Source organism: Lutjanus erythropterus, chromosome 10, assembly GCF_056507025.1.
Source record: "Lutjanus erythropterus isolate fLutEry1 chromosome 10, fLutEry1.hap2, whole genome shotgun sequence".
NCBI lineage: Eukaryota > Metazoa > Chordata > Actinopteri > Lutjaniformes > Lutjanidae > Lutjanus > Lutjanus erythropterus.
The window spans coordinates 7,775,733-7,795,383 of NC_139326.1; the positions used below are offsets into that span (position 1 = coordinate 7,775,733).

General features: G+C 38.5%; 1 protein-coding gene across 1 annotated transcript; it reads left to right on the top strand.

Moving 5' to 3' along the window:
• Positions 1 to 446: 446 nt before the first annotated feature.
• On the top strand, positions 447 to 19,308 carry prkg1l (protein kinase cGMP-dependent 1, like). Its single transcript, XM_084729453.1, has 19 exons — positions 447 to 639; positions 746 to 869; positions 1,058 to 1,224; positions 2,421 to 2,534; positions 7,466 to 7,571; positions 8,533 to 8,596; positions 8,915 to 8,992; positions 9,189 to 9,283; positions 11,904 to 11,969; positions 12,090 to 12,167; positions 13,472 to 13,568; positions 13,673 to 13,812; positions 13,898 to 13,987; positions 14,610 to 14,751; positions 14,830 to 14,993; positions 16,158 to 16,280; positions 16,648 to 16,710; positions 16,811 to 16,877; positions 18,944 to 19,308. The coding sequence occupies exons 1-19, from the start codon at positions 450 to 452 to the stop codon at positions 19,025 to 19,027; spliced, it is 2,052 nt and encodes a 683-aa protein (XP_084585579.1). The 5' UTR covers positions 447 to 449; the 3' UTR covers positions 19,028 to 19,308.
• Positions 19,309 to 19,651: the final 343 nt, after the last annotated feature.

A 19,651-nucleotide genomic window follows, 5' to 3' on the forward strand; every position in this document is an offset into this window, starting at 1 on the left:
TCAGCAATGGTTTCTTTTTATTTCATCTTCCACATGTCAAAATGAAACTTAAGCAACAACTTCATGGCAATTCTAATAGTTATGCAGCCTTTAAAACCAGGAAACACTTACGCCATATCATGAGAAATGATATCCAAAATCTAAGATGATATTTAGGCTGTGTGTTTTTGCAAGTGTGTATTTTCCTAATTGTGTGCTTTTTGTATATAATCTGTTTATTTCCCCTTTATGCAGCTCTTTTTATGGCCTTTTTATCTGCCCTTTTTCCATTACAAAGCTGACTCTGAGAGGTACACACAAGAATTCCAATGTACCTGTGCAGTCATGTACCTGTGCAAACTGAAATTAATCTTTTGAATCTTGACTCATATCACAGTAGTATTGATATATTGCCCAGCCCTGGTAGAAAGATATATAATAAGCTGTGTTTTATCTGATGGTTGCAGGTAATGGGTACACTTCGGGACCTCCAATTTGCCCTGCAACTTAAGATCGAGGAGCTTCGTCAGAGGGACACACTAATAGATGAGTTGGAGCTGGAGTTGGATACAAAGGATGAACTCATTCGGAGGCTGCAGGAAGAACTGGATCGTTACAGAGCCACTGTCTCCCTCCCAGGAACCTCTGCAGCCGGTGCAGGTACAGAACATGGTGCTTTTAAATGTCATATTTTACAGCAGGAAGCACACTCACTTGATAGTAAACTTGACTTATTGTGTGTGTGTGTTTTTTTTCTTTCCTGTAGCTTGCTCATCTCAAACTGAGGACAAGAAGAGAACCAAAAGGAAAACAGTGATTTCTGAGCCCTTCAGTCTGGACCTGGTCACTCTGGCCATGGTTTCACACAGAAGCTGTGACAAAAGCCAGGAGTAAGAGCACACAGTGTTCCCACCTGCTCCAGGAAGCCTGTCTTTCACATGTTCAATGCTCACCGACTGTTTCCTCACAATCAATACATTTCTAATCACTGTCATACACTCTAGCTTGTGACACTGCATTCAACATTTAATTGCTTGCCCTTAAATGTTACATCAGTATCCTCCCTGCATGCCCTCAGGTCTCAGCGGCTGATACAGGCAGCGTTTTTGAAAAATGACTTGTTGAAGAACCTTGACGAAGGAGAAATCAGAGCCATCACAGCTTGTATGTATCCCACCCACATCAATCAAGGCTGCTATGTCATTCAGGAGGGGACCAACGGGGCTCAGGCTTATGTTTTAGAAGGTAAATCATTTCCTTCTTGCAATTGCTCGCATTAATCACGCTTGAGGTTACTTATTAACGTTTCCTTGAGATGACAGGTGCTTAAGAGGAGCCAGATGAAATGATTAGGTTTATCATCTTTGTATATCTTTTTATTACTGCGGGCTCACAGTTTGATTAGATAGTAATTTGACTCTGCTCTCAAACCCGCTGATGTGAGAATAGCATGTTTGAGCATGAAAAGAGGAGGCACTTAGGGGAATAACAAGTGACCCACATTGATGTTTTCTGTTGAAAATGTCAACTTGATAGAAAAGACAGGAGAAAAGAGGTTTTGCTTCACCCTGGTTGTAGGGTTCATCAGTGCTTGATTGTCCTCAGGAATCTTGGCTGCATTTGTAATGTGACAGCTAATGGAGAGTGGCTGCTCTCTATTTTTCTCCTGTCATCCCGGCCAGCGAGGGGTGGAGGCCTTGTTTGGCTCAGCGTGATGATTGCATATCTGTTGTTTGTACAGTACGTCTCAGACATATGGAAGCATGGCAGCCCATTTCCACTAATATTAAAAATAAAGAAGGTATTGTAAATCACTATAATGATAAACTTTCTTGAAATATTTATAGTAACTCAAATTAATGATAATGTTAGTAGGCCTGTCTCAATATAAGGTCTTGCTTATCTCAAAATAAAAACTTAGTAACTAAAAATAATGACTTAAAATCTTAAAATAACAACTTAGTGTTTCAAATGAATGACTTGGTATCTTAAAATAATGACTTATTCTGTCAAAATAATTAGTTTAATCTCAAAATAATGACTTAACATGATGGGGGAAGGGATCACGTAGAATAGCCTAAATGAGTGTGATTGGTTCAAAGTCATAGTCCACAATTTATTAGTCAGAAAGTAATAAATTAGGACTTTTTATGTATTTGGTGTTTTCTAAAGTTATGTAAATCAGAAATATATGACTCAAATGTTGAGCATCTATGGGATCAAATTCATCCTAAGCCAGTAAAATAAAGATGGGTGAGGGGGCACCTTCTCCCAGCTTTGTCTGAGGGAGCCTCACAGTCTCAGACTTTAAACACCCCTGACTTACAAGATCTTTTTTTGTTTTCATCATACTGGTAGAAATTGGCTTCCATAATGTATAACAGCTCTGCATATTATATATATGTGCTGTATTTCTTCACTGGCTGTCTGTTTATCAACAGAAGGGAGGCTGGATGTGACAAAAGACGGATTGAAGCTTCTCACAGTTGAGCCAGAAGACGTGTTTGGAGAGCTGGCCCTCCTCTACAACTGCACCCACACATACTCTGTCTCAGGTATCAGAGAATTGTGTTGCTGGCTTTATATTTGCATGTAGATATCACCGGAGATCTAGCACGCCGAAAGCTGTAATTAATTTTGATTTGATGGGGATATAAATAATTTTTGTTTAAGAGAATATCACAAGCAGGCATATTTTTGGCAGTGGTCTCAGACGGAAGATGCCTGTTGAATTTAAAATCAAAGACCTTTTGATATCCTAGACAACACCACAACTTCAAACGGTTTTCTCGGAGATGTGGGGGGATTTGAAACATTTTCTTCTTTACTGCATAACCCAGCTGTCTGACTGCCTGCAATCCAACACGCATTAACAGAATTCTTACAAATAACCGTACTTGCCAACCTTGAGCTCTCAAAAATAGGGAGGATTTCGATACCAAATAATTTTCATGCTGAATACTTTTAATTTTACTTTTAAGTTTCAGAAAACAATACTGAATAATTTGTCCCTCGACATAAACTGTTTTCTTTCATGCATTTATTTGTCCTTCCCCTTAAGGAAGATAGATGTAGCGGGTTTCACAAAGTGCATGCCCCTTTTCTCTAAACGCCTAGTTTGATGTAGCTGTATTGTTGTCTGGGTGGAAGCAGTCGACCTTTAGGGTCATATAGGGCTCAGGTTGTGATAATGAAAAGGAAAAAAGCACAAAATTTGTCAAAAATCTGGAAAAATACAGGAGAATTGTGGTCCCCAGGGAAAATAGGGAGAGGGCAATGAAAAATGGGAGTCAGTTTGTCTTCTCATGGTTTGATCATATATGCATTTCTAGTGTAAAGAATGTGTGATATTCTTCATAAAACAGAGGGAGTACTGTCATTTCCTTCCAGCATCAGACCACAGAGTCCTGTGGGAAAACTTTCTCAGCCGTCGCCCTGTGCAGCTGACCTGGTTTCACAAATAAATAGGCTGTGGAAATAGCCAGGATCAGTTTAGATTGAAAAAATCCGTTTATTTGCCTTGTTTGGTCCCAAATCATTTCATTCCTTTTTTTTTAATCTCGCGACCAGTCAGCCTCTCCAATTGTCTGCTCTCCGGTAACAATGCTCAGCTCATGTCTGCCGTCTGTTGTCCTTTGTTCCATGTCCATTTCTGTCATCCCTCCTCTTGTATCTGCTCACGTCCCGCTGTATTTATCTCTCTCCTGACCTGAAATTACTTTTTTTCCCCCATTGTTGCCATCTGAGACCATCAATAAGGCTTGCGCTCGTGTGGTCTCTTCCATTGTGACAGTGATAAAGGTGCAGGTGAGACCGGGGCCTTATCATCAGGTCGTGGAAGTTCAGGGCGGCTTCTGATATACTGCATAAAATGTCACGAAATGATTCTTTGAGAACAATGATTTACTTAATTTTAACCAACTTAAAAAACATACCCTAAATAAATCCCTAAATTGCATGTGATGCTAAATTGAAAACTGATAATCCAAATGGAGAAACTGAGATATCAAGGCTGCTGCACCATATTATCAGATGGTGGATCTAATTAGATTGTCTACTTCCATTTGCAGGAAGCTTCAGTTCACCAATCAATATGGGTCATTATTAATTTACAACAGCCTCTCTCAAGCTCTATTATGAAGAAAGAGTGTAATAATAGTTAAGGAAATCAGATTAATTCTATATTAAAAGTCCCTCTCTGTAAAGAAAATAAGCACTCACATTTCTTTTTATTCTACATTTTATGATATATCTGACTCACTCATATTAAATTCTGCCTCAGAGTTATGGGGATTCAAATAGCGTAAAATAGCAGACTCTAAAGAAGAGAGCTGCATGCTGTATTTCAGCGTTCATCAGTTCTGTCTTACCTTGGCTTTTAAGGGTGATATGAGTTGGATTCCTGGATCAATAAGAAGGTTTAAATTACACAATTCCAAATGGGCTACAGATCATTTGTGATGTTTTTGTGGAGGCCAAATTACAATATTGTCAGTCTGTGATTTGTTTGTTTTTAACAGGGGGGAAATGGCCCGATGGGAGCATCCCCTGCCCCCATACCAAACCAACACATACACCTCCAAAAGGACGTCCTTGCAGGACACCTTATAGGAATACTATAGACATCAATGTGTCTCTATGATCCTCTTGCTCTACATGTTGCTACTTGTCACTTTGATCATGAAAGTGGCATTACTCTATAGAGTGGAGGGGGGCAATTATTTTTCATGGGGCCCACATGAGAATTTGATTGGGCTGCCATGGGGCAGACACAAATGTAATGTAAAGTCCTTTTTAGGACAAACTGACACGTGAATGTCTATGAGCTAACATAGTTATGCACTTATTGTGTTGGTCACCTTTTCTGAATTGAAATGTGAGGAATGGTGGATTGTTATTTTTGTTGTCGGGGTCGAAAAAGTTTTACAGTATCCCATGCATGCCAGATACAAGTTGCAGTGATAGTAGCAGCACCAGTAGAAGAAGAACGATGTAAAAGACATAGATGTATGGCATTGAATAAATAAAGTTCCAGTTTAATATAAAAGAGACAGCTCCTTACGATGAACCCTTTTAGAATAAAGGCCCGATAATGGTTGCCCAGGTCTGCGAGAAAGCATAAAGGCTACAGTATAGTATAAAATCAAGAATGTAGAGTTAATATTATTAATCTGAGACAAAACTGACAGAAGGGTGGGACTTCAAGAAAAGGCACAATTACTAATCCATCCCTCCAGCACCACAGACAGCATCATGGATTTATCAATACACAGCACAGTTAGGCTGCTGATATTTCAGAGCCGCTGTCGGGGCCATAGAGTCTAACTTACAACGTTGGTCAGATAAAGAATCGATGAGTCGGACTTACTAGCTAACATATTCAACCAAACAACCTATCTGCCCCTGCACTCTCTCTGATACTAGAGGATGAAGATGGAGGGACGGCAGGTTAACATGCGGCATGACATCCCCCATCAAATCGACTACTGTGTATAGCAGACCTGTCTTATCTGATTCTGACCCTTTAACAACCTCAATCTGGCCCCTTGACAATTTATAAATATGTGGAAAAAGTATATCATTGTGGTTTTATTTAAATAACATTCTAAGTTTCCATTAAAAAATGTAAACTCAAGCTGTTTAAGCAGAGGCAATTTAAGAAAGATTAAAAAATGATATTAAAATAATATTGTGTTATTAAAACAACAAGTTACTTCTACTCCAGGTGACCAAGGTGCTTTGGTTTTTTTCTTGTATTTTTGTACATAGTGTTTCTTTCCAGTTGGGAAAACTAATAAAGTGGAGAACACACACACATTTACTTTATAGACAAAGGACTTCTCAAAAATTAATAAGCCTGGTGCAGAGTAGTAATAATTTATCATGCAGCATGAACACAATTAGGAGAAATTTAATGAAAAATTTAATGAAAAATATTTAAAATACAGTACATCTTGTTAAAACCAAAATTACGAACATACATTCATGTCAAACACAGTTATCACACTTAACTTTATGCTGTAGCAAAGGTCTTGCACAGCTGAGAACAGGAACCCTTCCTCTGGCCCTTGACGTTAGCAGATTTGAAAACATCCAGGAGGTGTGAACTGTGCAAATTGTGCGAGATGTTGAGAATGAGTCACATTTTCATCTGTATTCTATATTATGATGAGTTAAAAATAAATGTCTACTCAAAATGCAGAAACGCTTTAGTGCACTGGCAATGAAAGAATGGAATGATTGTTTAGTTGTTTAATTTTAATGCTTATAAATTGGCTTCCTTTGTCTCTAAAGCTTAGACAAAACACCAGGATGGTTTATTTATTTAGTATTAACTGTAATCCCATTCATTCGAACCTTTATTTAAGCCTTGGAAATAATTGAGGTTTCCCTCATTTGTAATGATGTTGAGCAGTTTAACAAATAAAAAGAAGTCAATATTCAGTCAAAACAAAAGCACACTGAGGTGAAGTGGTTTGAGACCATTGTCTTGAATTGTCCAGGAGCAGTGAGAGTGTCAATCTTGAGAATATGTTGTAATTCCATGTGTCTGGGGCATAAAACGAGCCATACTTTCCAAGTTCAAAATAAACCTGCGGGACTCAAAGCATAAGACAATAAGTAGAGTGAGTTTGGTAGGGTCCTGTGGTCCGGTCTAGCAGGGTGGTGAATGTCCAACAGAGGATTTATGGATGAAAAGACGTGGTGTGTATCACGGCGCCAGAGAGGACCAACTAACTTTGTTACACCGAAAGATAAACTGACTCTAGGGGTTTAAGAGTGGAAGCAGAAGCATGTCTGTAGATTATATCACTATAATCTAGGACTGATAGAAAGACTGCCTCAACTACAATTCAAGGGAAACTGGATCTGTTCCTGGACAGAGTCTTTTTTCTGCAGTTAAGTGGTGAGATTTTGATGTAAATGATTCATCCAGTATTTCATGTTGCTGCTCTGGTTTCTGGCCCGTGCTCTCTGACAGTGGTAAACATGTTGGCGGTGCTGGCTGCCCGCTCCAAACATCATGAAAAACACTGCACTTGAATGATCAATTTATTTCTGAATTTTATATTTCAGAAAACAGAACAATACGGATGCAATAGTCTGGAAACACGGATATCTTTCTACACCCTCTTTCTTTTTTCCCCCATAATTATTCAGACAGACCTGGAAATTGCTTACATCAAATTCCATAATTTTCTGTACTGGGTAGGAGCCCTGCTTGTAAGCCTGTGTGGGCTGCACATACTATTCGGCATGTCACAGTAATAAAAGAATAAAATCAATGTACATGATGAGCTTTTCTAACAGAGTGCTTACAGTTTGCTTTTTAGGGTTTAAGCTAATCCTGCATTGCACATCCACATCGACAAACTGCGTATGTGTTTTGGAGCTGTTTCAATATTTGCCTCTTGATTGTGAGCTCCAGTGTCACTGACTGCTGTAACCTTTATCACCTCCCATGCCTCTTTCTTTTGATCTGCAGCACAAACGGACAGCAAGCTGTGGGTTATTGACCGCAAGAGCTACCAGACCATACTTATGCAGAGCGGTCTCAACAGCCTTTCTCATTCAATGGAGCTGCTTAGCAGGTGAACATCAGACCGATACACTTGATTGGACATGGAGCGGGCCCAGAGAGCTGCTTTGTATTCTGGTGCTTTCAACACAATATCACCAGGGTCATTTTGTTTGCAGTGGTGAAAGAAGTGTTCGCATCCTTTATTTAAAAATTATCAATACAGCGATGTAAAAATACTCCATTATGAGTGAAAGTCTTGCATGAAAAAATACTGCTATGGTCCCTCTGATTATTATACATGACATTATCAGAATATTAATACTGAAGCACCGGTGTTTAAGCAGCCTGTTACTATTGGTGCTGCAGGAGGTGAAGCAGCTTGAACTACTTTACACACAATTAGTTTGTTTAGTCCAGTGGCTCCCGGTCAAGAGGTCGGGCCAGATAAATCTGAGGACTCATGAGATGATCAGTTGTTGGACTTTTTCTCAAATTTTTTTTTTCATCAAATAAGGGATATTTTGAGCATTTAATGAAGTCAGATCATATGATCATGCATTTTTTGCAAGTCACAAGTGAGACTCAAGTCTTTGCACTCAAGTTTTGCACTTTGCAACTCACTTGTTTTGGTGGAACATTTTCATGTCAGAAGGAGAGCCCATGCATTAAAATTACTACATCACCGCAAAAGAAAAGGTAACACCTGTTTTGGACTTACACGGGAGGAGAGTGTGAGGCGAGGCCTTTGCAATCTGAAAACTCACTGCTAGATGCTACTAAATCCTATGCATTGGTCCTTTAAGTACAGTGCTTGAATAAATGTACTCAGTTACTTTTCACCGCTGGTTGTTTTACAGCTGCCACAATGCTGCATTTAGGTCTTTGTCTCTGTCCAAAATGTCAACCATCCCATGATATGTTAGTGAATATACTTATAGGCATTCTAAAGCTGCAGAAACATTCAATCAAAGCCTTTTCAGACGCGTTATTGTGGATGATTTCTTATCTTCTTTGTACTTGTGTGTCTGCAGCGTTCCCTTCCTGCAGTCGTTGCCAGAGGATGTCATCATGAAAATGTCCGATCTCATGGAGGAGGTACAGATTAAGTGCTTAAAATCTGAGGCACAGTATTGTGTACCCATTGCTCGTTCCTCAAACAGAATCCAGTCTGTAGATTAGGTGTACACACAGACAGGATGCGTGTAAACATGATTGTTTACAGGCGGCACCTCTATTTTCAGCTTTCTCTGTGTTGCATCAGTTAACAAGCAGGTGCTGGGACAGAATCAGAACTAATCCTTCATTGTTACCAGCCCTCATCTGTATATCTGATCTTTTTCTCTCTCCCTTTTCATGCCCTTTCTAAATTATTTTCCACTCTTTGTTCTTCTGCCTGTCATTAATGTACCACAGACTCGCTACACTGAAGGTGACTACATCATTCGACAAGGGGCCACAGGAGACACCTTTTATATCGTTAGCAAAGGCCAGGTAAAGTTTTATGCCCCCTGCTTGCTGCACAGATGAAATGAGGCTTTCAGAGAAATAGATTTAGATTGTGGAGGACGAAATGTCAGAGTGGTTTTAGAAATTGCACTATGATGACGATAATTGACTTAGGTGCTTTTTTTACATTGCCTTCCACCATTACCTCTCTTTCATTACCTCTCTCTCTCGGATTTGCCAGGTGAAAGTGACAGAAAAGAAGGCAGGCCATGAAGAGCAGATAGTCCTCTCTAAGCTCTCCGAGAGACAGTGGTTTGGAGAAAAAGCTCTGTGGGGGTAAGGAGGAAATAATGCACCTTCAGAGAGAAATTATGCAGAAGGTGCAGGAGATTTTTATGAAAACAGCACATGGTGGTAAAAAGTGTCATTTGTGCCAGCGTGATATCGCAAAGCTTTAAAAAGCTGCATGTCCTGTACCCGATGCTCAGCCGTGCTTCTCTCCCGGGTGCCAGATGGTGCAGGGTAAACGACAGTAAACCAAAAAATAAAAGTTTCAGCTCACAACAGGATACTAAGATTGATACTTTTATCAGCAGGTTACATTAAAAACAAAAAAGGAGCAAACTACATGTTCCTCATGTTGCTTCATCAGATTCACTCTGTGGTTGATTGCTATCAGGTGTGCCTTTAAATAATCAGGTACTGATTAGAGGAAACAGGGTGATTTATTATGTGCCTGCAGTAAAAAAAATAATCTTGGAAAGCCTTTACATGTTTTGCTCCATTTGTTTGGAATAATTTACAGATTAGACTGGAACTTGACACAGTCATATGCTTACAACTAAACCACAGGTATTTTATTTTAGGATAAATTATCTGGAAGACATGCAATGTGCAATGTGGTTATTTACACCTGGGTATATATGACCTAGCATGGCAGAGACAAGCACCCAGGTGTCTGTAGCCAACAACACTATTTGCACCTGGGGTGTAAAATGTCAGTGTGGCTATTTACACCTGACTGTATATACCTAGGGTATATGGCAGAGACAAGTGCCACTGAATGTAGTCAAAATGCTATTTGCACCAGAGGTGGAAATACTCAATGTGTCTATTTACACCTAGGTGTAGACAGCCTAGCATGCAGTGACATGCACTCAGGAATCTTTAGCCAACAATGGTATTTGTGTCTCAAGTGTAAATAGACAATATAGCCAGTGTGGCTATTTACACCCACATGGCAAAGACGAACTATGATCTTTTCCTAAACCTACCCATGTAGTTTTGTTGCCTAAACCTAATCTCCTGCATTTAAGTTTAAGTTTAACTGAGTCTTACATTTAACTCATTCATCCACCGCAACTTCCTCTCTACAGTGGCTTTGTTGCTCTTTATTACTAAACCAGGGGTCTGGGTGCAAATAACTGAATAGCTGCTGTGTGACTATTCTCACCCAGGTGCAAATAGACACCCAGTATTTACAATTCATCTTGCTGTTGTCTGCTTTATTTTTATTCTGTTATAATTATATTGTCATGCTGTTGTCTATATTAATGTATATAATATTTAGTATTACTTTTTTATTCTGGACTCAGGTCTCACTTGTAAATGAAATCTCAATCTAAATGTGACTTCCTGATCAGATAAAGTATTCATATTTAAAAGGTTCACACTCCCCAAAACAAATGCACTTCAAAAACTCAATAACAGGCAATAGCAACTATAATTCTACTGTGATAGAATAGATAGATAGATATAAATATAACATTTCAAATTCAATAAATTAGTAGTCATCTCCAATACTACAGAGGATGAGTAAATCCAGAATTCATACATTTCTGTTAAATACAGTCAGATCCTTTACTCGAGTAGAAGTACTGCTACCACACTGTAAAGTCCTGCATTCAAAACAACCTTACTAAAGTAAAAGTATGTGAATATTATCAGCAAAATACTTCAAGTATCAAAAGTAAAAGTGCTGGTCAAGTAAAATGGTCCCTGTCAGTGTCATACTATTGTATATGATGTTTTTGGATGAATATTGCTGCTGCATTTATGTGCATGCTGCAATTTCCTACTTTAGGTGTTTAAGGTTGAGCTCATATTCTGTAGGATAGTTTAATCTACAGCAATGCATTATAAGATAATCGTATGTTTGTAGCGTCGCTGTCCTGTGAGAAACACATATTTCTAAAACTTTCACTAAGCTTAGAAAAACAGCCCAGTTTTCAGCTTTGTGATGATGAATTTTCCAACTAATCCAAGAGGGTTTTATTTAGTTTATTTAGCTAAAGAAGAAGGAGATATTTCTCAACCCATAAAAGAACACTTAATCCTTCATTCCTTAAGCTGACAGACAAATATAGTGCAGTAAAAAGTACCTAAAATTTGAGATAAAATTAGAATATACTGTATACATACATACACACACACACACACACATATATATACATATATATATATATATATATATATATATATATATATATATATATTAGAAGAAATAAAGTACTGTGCAAATTACAGCTATTATAGTATGATGCATAACAATACCTAACAAAGGTCAGAGGAGGTGAGCACTATTTACAGAGTAAATATTGAATATACCTGTTTTAATAAGGGAGGGGAGGGAAGGTGGTTGTGCCAGGTGGAGTTGGCTCAGGTTTACCTTCATACGAGGTCACCTGTAGACACACAAACAATGAAGGTTAGACAAACAAGCACAGCTTATAAAAATGGAATCAAGTATAATGCCTCTTTCAACCCATGTGGTTTCCCTTTTCAATCAATGATTTAAGATATTGCCAGCCCTAGGTTTTTGGGATATAGTCAGTACCTGTGACTTAAGGGAGGCAGAAGAACTGTGATTATTTCCTTATAATGCCTTGCAGTTTTCTTATAGTTTATGTTGTGTGCTTTGCATTGATAACATGATGATTTTCTCTTCTGTCTTTAGAGAGGATGTTCGGACTGTGAGCGTGATTGCTGTTGGTGACGTTACATGTTTGGTCATAGACAGAGAGTAAGTGGAGGCTTATTTAATTCACTGCATGCCATAAATTTATTGCAAACCATCAGTTGTTCATAAATTGACCTGCTTATCCAAAGATTTGGAGAATATTTACATGCATCTGTTTTTCAGGACCTTCAAAGGCATCATCGATGGGTTGGTATTTGACTGCAGTCACGAGGTGCACCAAAGCCATGAATCCAAGAGCGAGTGAGGAGCATTGCAACACTATGATCAGTAGCACTTTTATGAAGGTCATGTCTATAATGCATTGTAAGCTCATTGTATCATAGGACATTGTGATGCTTTTAGAAAGCTTTACAAAACTCTTTTTTATAAAAGTATGGTGGACATAATGTATTATAAGTTCCGCATTCATAATGCTGTAGCCAGTGACAACAGTGTAAGAAGATAAGAGTGTAAGATAACAGAAGAAGAAGAATCTGAGTCGTGGGTTACACAACACATTATATTTACCATAACTTTTGTGAGCTTTAGGTAAAGTGGATGGTTATTAGCAATTGCATGGTGTTTATAAGACATAAAGTAGTTACGCTGTAACTAAACTCATAATTTCAAGGAACCTGTCCTCACTATTTTTTTTTTAATTACAAGTCAAACTATAACTCTTTTTTGAATTCATCTAAAAATAAATTTTGCCGACCTATAATCTTGTTGACATAATTTATTTTTCTGTTTAGAAAAACTAGAATCTTTGAGTTTTAGAAACAAAAAAATGCATTTCATTATAAATTTAAGTAAAAGTGAATAATGGTTGATAATTTAATACTTTGAGTTGAAAAGATTTAACATTTCAGGCACCAGAATAATCAGGTTCACAGCTCACTGTGAAACAATTTTTGGAACACAGAATTCAATTTTGATTTGAGGTTTCTAAAACACAAGGAGAATAAAAGATTCAAGTTTATCAGTCAGTCAGTTGGTTGGTCGGTCAAGTGGTCAAGAGGTCAAGTGCACGTGTGTGTTCATGTCGGTGGGGTTAAAGGGGGCATGACAATGGGGGTAACCTTTCGCAAAAAGTTGCATAACTTCCAAATGGATTGACAGATTTGCAACATTTAATGAAAAGTTGGTCATGAGCCAAAGGACTCCGTATACTTTCCAAACTGGGAGTGTGCTGGTCATGTGGCTGTGTGTGTGGGTGAATGCATGCGCAGGTGGATACATGTGCATACGTTGCAGTAGCTGGACGCACTTATGCCCATTTGTGCTTCTCTTTAAGTTTATTTCAAAACTTGTTTGAGTCTGACTTTGTTTTTTTTACAGTGTATAATGTGCTGCATAACTCAGGATTCACTGTTCTCACTTGGGCATAGAACTATAAAGCTGAATTTTTAAATACATTATGTCCACCCTTTATACTTTAGAAATCTTGTTATAAGTTGTCATGCATGGTGATGAATACGACCTTCATAGAAAGTGTAACCCTATTTTCTACAATAATTACATGTCACTTGCAGGTGTAAGCTCATCTTTGTTTTCCTTGTGAGCAGGTCAGACAAGGATCCTGACCTCCTCTCGTCCTCCACTTTGAGTGATTTCCAGATTATTTGCACTCTGGCAGTTGGGGAGTTTGGTCACGTAGACCTGGTGAGCGTTGATCTTACACACAGCGACACAGATCTCCTCATGCTGCTGCCTCCTACAGATTCCATGTTTCTGTAATGCAGTCTATCGATTCCCACCACTGTCAGGTGCAATTAAGGAGCAACATGAAGTGTCTTTTTGCCATGAGGGTCCTCAAGAAGAAGCTGATCTTCAACAGCGGACAAAGAGACCACATCCTGAGAGAAAGGCGCATTCTGATGGAGACTCATTGTCCATTCATAGTCAGGTGTCTGCTCTTCAACAGTTTTCTAATTAAGATTGTTTTGATTACATAATACACTCATGATAATGTTTTTGTGTTTTTATTGAAGGCTACATAAATTCTTCAGAGACGCTGAGTGCCTGTATGTTTTGACAGAAGCGTGTCTTGGTGGGGATTTGTGTAGTCTACTCAAAGAGAAGTAAGTATTTAAAGAAAGAGGAGAAAATTAAGATGCAAAGCACTTCTTTGTCATTAGGCTGATAAAATATTTATAGCCCTGCCACTGTGTTTTTAGCCAAGCTTTCATCAGAACGCAATTTTAAGGCTGATCAGGGTTTAATGTCTTACATCCGTCTACATCACATGTATGCTTTGTTCAGTGGGGCCAGGCATAAGAAATACAATGAGAGCAGGAAGATTTCTTTCTTTTTTTTTTTATTTTGAGTTAAAATCAAAATGTTGAGAAGAGCTGAAATGTCAAGAATGAAGTCAAACTTTCACCCAGGCATAAGAAAAAATTGAAAAGTTTGGTATTCAAAGTTTGAATACCATTCTGGGAATAAAGTCAAAATGATATTTCTCTATTCTGAAAAAAGAAAATAAATAAATAAATAAATAAATAAAAATCTACTACTCTGGTTTATTCTTTTGGTGCTAAAACTGATTGTCTTCATTATCAACATTTTGACTTTATACTTGACATTTGGACTTCATTCTCAACATGCAAAATAAAAAAAAACAAAACAAAAACCCGTCTCATTTGTCTGATTATGGCCATAATATTCATCCATATAAATCAGCGTTTCCACATTATGTTTCAGAGGATCTTTGGACGAATGCAGCACCAGGTTCTACACAGCCTGCATTGTTGAGGCGTTGACCTTTCTTCACTGTCGAGGTGTCGTCTATAGAGACATCAAGCCTGAAAATGTGGTTGTGGATGAGCGTGGTTACGCCAAACTGGTACAACAAGTGGCTACAAACGCATTGTGAGTCGTCTGTTGAATTTTACCAAAGTTAACTGATTTCTGCCTTTTGTAGATTGGCTCCAGATGTCTGAAGAGAGTTGAAGTGGGTAAGAAAACGTGGACGTTCTGTGGTACACCGGGCTACATGGCACCTGAAATCATCTTAAACCAAGGCCACAGTGTGTCTGCAGACTTCTGGTCACTGGGCATTTTTGTGTTTGAACTTCTGAGTGATACGTAAGTTTTACAGTTTTGTGCATCCTTACTTTGTAAAGAAATAGTTTGGAATTTTCTAAGTGGGGTTGTATGAGATCTATAGTCAGTGTCGACCCGCGCCCAGTTTGGACAAGCAGCAGGAGTACCAGCGTAGGAAGCTCAGACTCTGTTCAGACTGCAGACAAAAGCAAAAGTGGATCGAATATGCTCATATCTGACTAAGATATTTTTTTCTTTTTGCATAACAGTGTGACAAGCACAGATCACATGGAATCTGATGTTTTCAGTTCTGCTTTGGGCCATTTTCATATGTGGTCCTAAATCAGATACAGGTCTGAGTTATTGCATTGTGAGCTTAGTGTGAACAGTCAGATCAGAATCCATGCGACTTTTGCGTCACTCACTCGCCTGAATTGTCTTCCTGTGAGACTCTAGGGGGTAGAGGTGCTGACAGATGTAGTTAAAATTAGCTCCTTGACATCCTGAAATTTTGTATGAAATGTATTTGTGTGAGCCTTTCATGTCACAATCCCAGCACTCCTTGCTTTGCTTTGGCATCCACACACACCTCTATACATAAGTAGCAGGTGTAGCTTCACAAAAAGCCAGAATTAAAAACCTCTTTTTCTCCTCAGCCTCACCACTTTACTTTTCTGTCAGACAGCCTTTTCTGACAGGAAATGCACCGCTGTATAAACCAAATATCACTCTCTTGGAGAAAACGGGAGTTGCTGGTCCACCACTGCCTTGATCTGTTAGTTTGATTGTGTTACTGTGCAACTTTGATGAATCCAAACTAACCCAATCGAAACACCAAAGTCACACAATAACACAAACTAACCAGCCAATTGAGACAGCAATATACCAGCAACTCTCATGTTCTATGAGGTAAAATACCAATGGAGTCTCGTTGCTTTGCAGAGAGTGATATTTGCCTCATATAACAACAGTTTCCTGTTGGAAAAGGCCATTGGACAGCAAGTTAAAATGGTGAAAATACCGTAAATATAACACTGCTTCTCCAAACTGGGAAGGGCCGACTGCCATCTACTATAAATAGCACACTGACAATGGATAAGTACCTCATAAAACCCCACTTCAAAAAACCCAAACTATCCCTTTAAGCTCATGTCTCTCCAGTTATAAATTGAAGTGATGGTGATAGCCTCATGTTTTACTCTCCAGGCTCCCATTTAGCGGCTCTGACCCGATGAAGATTCTCGCTGCAACCATTCGTGGCATCGATCAGATCGACTTCCCAAAAACCATCAGCAAAAGTGCCTCCAGCCTCATAAAGAAGCTGTGCAGGTGTTGTAAATATGACCTGCTAGACACCATGCATTATAATGTGAAAGCTAAAGACAGTTTTCTAGCTATTTTATAGTGCTTTTTCAGACATTAAAAAAAAACATTCTCAGTGCTGGAGTCGACCCAGCTCCTTTTAATGGGATGCAGCAGACCTCCCCCACACCTTCAGAGGTGAACCAGTAGGGGAAAAAAATAAGAACATCCTCCATCCATCCTCCATTGCACACACAAACTGAAGCAAATTAAGAAATGGTGCGGGCGTATCGGACACGACCTGTGCTGTAACACCACCTCTTGAATGACAGAATCTGATTATTAATTCATAGTTTATTTATTTGTGTATTCTTGTGTGCTCTCCATCACCAAGGAGCAATCCCTCGGAGAGACTGGGCAGTCAGAGAAATGGGGCCAAGGACATTCAGAAGCACAAGTAAGATGACAGATTTATTGCACTGGAGGAAAACACTGTGGCCCGTGTGTGGAAACATGGTTTTATAGGTTGTGATGTTTCTCTGCTTTTATCCATTCAGATGGTTTGAAGGTTTCAACTGGGACGGACTTTGTAAAGGCACATTAAACCCACCGGTTATTCCCAAAGTAAGACATGTTTTGTTCAGTTTTGTTCAGTTCTCTGTTAAGCTTTGTGATAACTCTGCACTGAATAGATCCACTTAAAGGTACTACTATGAGCTTTTAACTGGTTAGAAAAACAGTCTCAATTCAGTACCAATGCCTCAATATGACTCGTCTAAGAAAACAAGTCCATCTGCGAAAAGATTGCCTATTTCCACAGTATATAGTTATTCTTAAGGGCTGCCATCAGGTCAGATTCTCCTTGAAATCAGATCAAATGAGTCTGTGTGCACATTTTCCCAGCAGAGTTATAGTGTGTAGTACGTTAATCTGTTAAAAAGAAGCAGGAGGAGATTTTTATCTAGATTATTTTCATTTTGTCAATATATTCAGGGGTTATCACAGTGGAAACACTACAGCTTTTGTCCACAGGTGCCTCCAAAATCAACTGAATATGAAAGTTCCTTGTAGTAGCTTTAAGTGCTAACTTTAATATGTTTTAACCTGAACCCTATTTTCCCATGTTTTTGTGTCTGAGTGACTAATGGGAACAAGAATTTTTGAAATTGGTCTGGAGGGAGACTGCTGCAGCCATTAGTTGGAAAACAGGAAGTAATGTAATCCTTACAGGCAACTGTGCACCATCAAAGTGCGTCCACTGAAAGTGCTTGTTTTGTCACTGATAGGTTGAGATTATTATTCTACATGTCTGACAACATTATGTAAAATATTCTTGCAGAGACAGACCTTTTTGTTTATCCAGAAACAGCCATTTTATCACACCCATCAAAGCCAGCAGACTCCATTTACAAAAACAGTCCTTTTATGATCCTCGTTGTCATCCTCATTAAAACTAATTTTAACAGTAGAAGTCACCAAAACCATCTTGGTTTGTCTTTCTACTGTTCTTGCAATCATCAACTCCAGTTTGGTCAAAATAAACCCTTAATTCACTGAAAATATCTGGAGAAGATCATGAGGAAGGTCAAAGAAGCAGTGTGAGAAAGTGGTATGTACAGACATAATATTTTCACATCTAACACTAATTTTGACCAAACCAGAGGTGGTGATTGTTGGATCAGTAGAAATTTGAAGTTTCAGTGAAGTGTGTTGCGATGCTAAAATGATAAATCTTACCCTTGAACTAAAAGGTCTATTTCTGTCTTTACATAATGCTGTCAAACACTAACAATCTGAGCCTGTCAGTGGGAAAAATAAGCACTTTTAATTGATGTGCTTTGATATTTACCCTTAGGGATTATGTTGTAGCGTTTCATGGCTGACGCCTGCTGTTTGCTCAATACTGGACTAACATAAAAACAAAGGTTGTAGCTATTAGTCACTTATACAAGTACATTAAACTATTGTAATGCACTTTTTACTAGTCTTCCAAAAAAGTCTGTTGAGAGGCTGAAACTTATCCAGAGTTCTGCTAGACTGCGAACAAAAAGACATACCCATCAGTCCAGTCTTAGCTACACTGCACTGAATCCCTGTGTCTATTAGAATTAGCACGACTGTCCTACAACACAGACTCCTTGTTGTTTTACGTTCCCTCATGAAGTCTTAGATCCTCTGCTGCCGGCCTCCTAGACACCCAAAACTCCACCAAAAAGGACATTTGGAGAAGCAGCTTTTTCAAATTATGGAACAAAATACCCAAACATATCGAAGAGGCGGGCTTTAAATAGCACCATGAAACACATCCTTTTAACCTGCTTTTCTTTGGTGTTCCACAGGCTGTGGTTAAATACCCTTCTGTCCTGTTTTTAATTCTCCATTAAAATGCCTTTGAATCAACCTCTTGTGCTGTTTTTAAATTACAGTTTATGCCTCAAATTACCTTAGATTTTTTGATTATGCCTTCAAATGTAGACAATCTTTAGACAATCTATCAAATTTCTTGATTTTAATTTATTTGTGTGATTGATAATTATTGTATTTCCTGTTTTTTATACTTTTTTTATGTAAAACACTTCGAGCTGCATGTTTTGTATGAAGTGTGCTATATAAGTTTATTATTGCTGTCGTTAAAACATTGGATACGTTTAAAAAATGCTGAAGTTCAATTAATTTGCTTTGTCTTTCAGGTGAAGCATCCTTTGGACAGCAGTACATGTGATCATTACAGTGAGGGCTCAGTGGAGCTGTGCACAAACTGGGATGATTTCTAACAGAACAGCTGTGAAGTGAAGAGAAAAGCGTCAGACGAGACGTCATCACTTCCAGTTTTAGTCCTTGTAAATAACCAGCTGCCCTCAGTCTTACTGCCATCGAGAATCACTTATATTTTCAGACAAACTGCAGATATTGTTTGATAATTAACCGTGATGCCTACTGTGTTGAGCTCAGACTGTTTTTTGATGTAAAATCTCTTTAGATTTATAAACATAAAGAGTCCAGTGATGATGTATCTGCTGTTGAATGTAACTCAATAAACAAACGGGCTGCATCACTCCGTCTCTTCTCCTTTTCACTGATTACAACACTTCTGTCATGAGCTGGTCTCTCCCCAAAATGCATGACTGTGAATGATTAAGAAGTGACGTCAGAGCCGGTCCAGGCTCGCAGAAAAGTGTCAAGTTACAGAGAAGTAGAAAGATAAACACAGGAAGTTTTGTGATTTTAACTTCAAAATAAAGCAAATTAACGAACTTATTACATAAAAGAGCTGAAATGATCAAGTCCCCTTCTACAAAAATATTTTTTTCTTTTTGTCCCTGTTCTTTTTGTTGGATGTTTGAGCTTCGCTGTGCAGAACGACACATGCAATGAGTTTGACACTGGAAGGCTGTTTT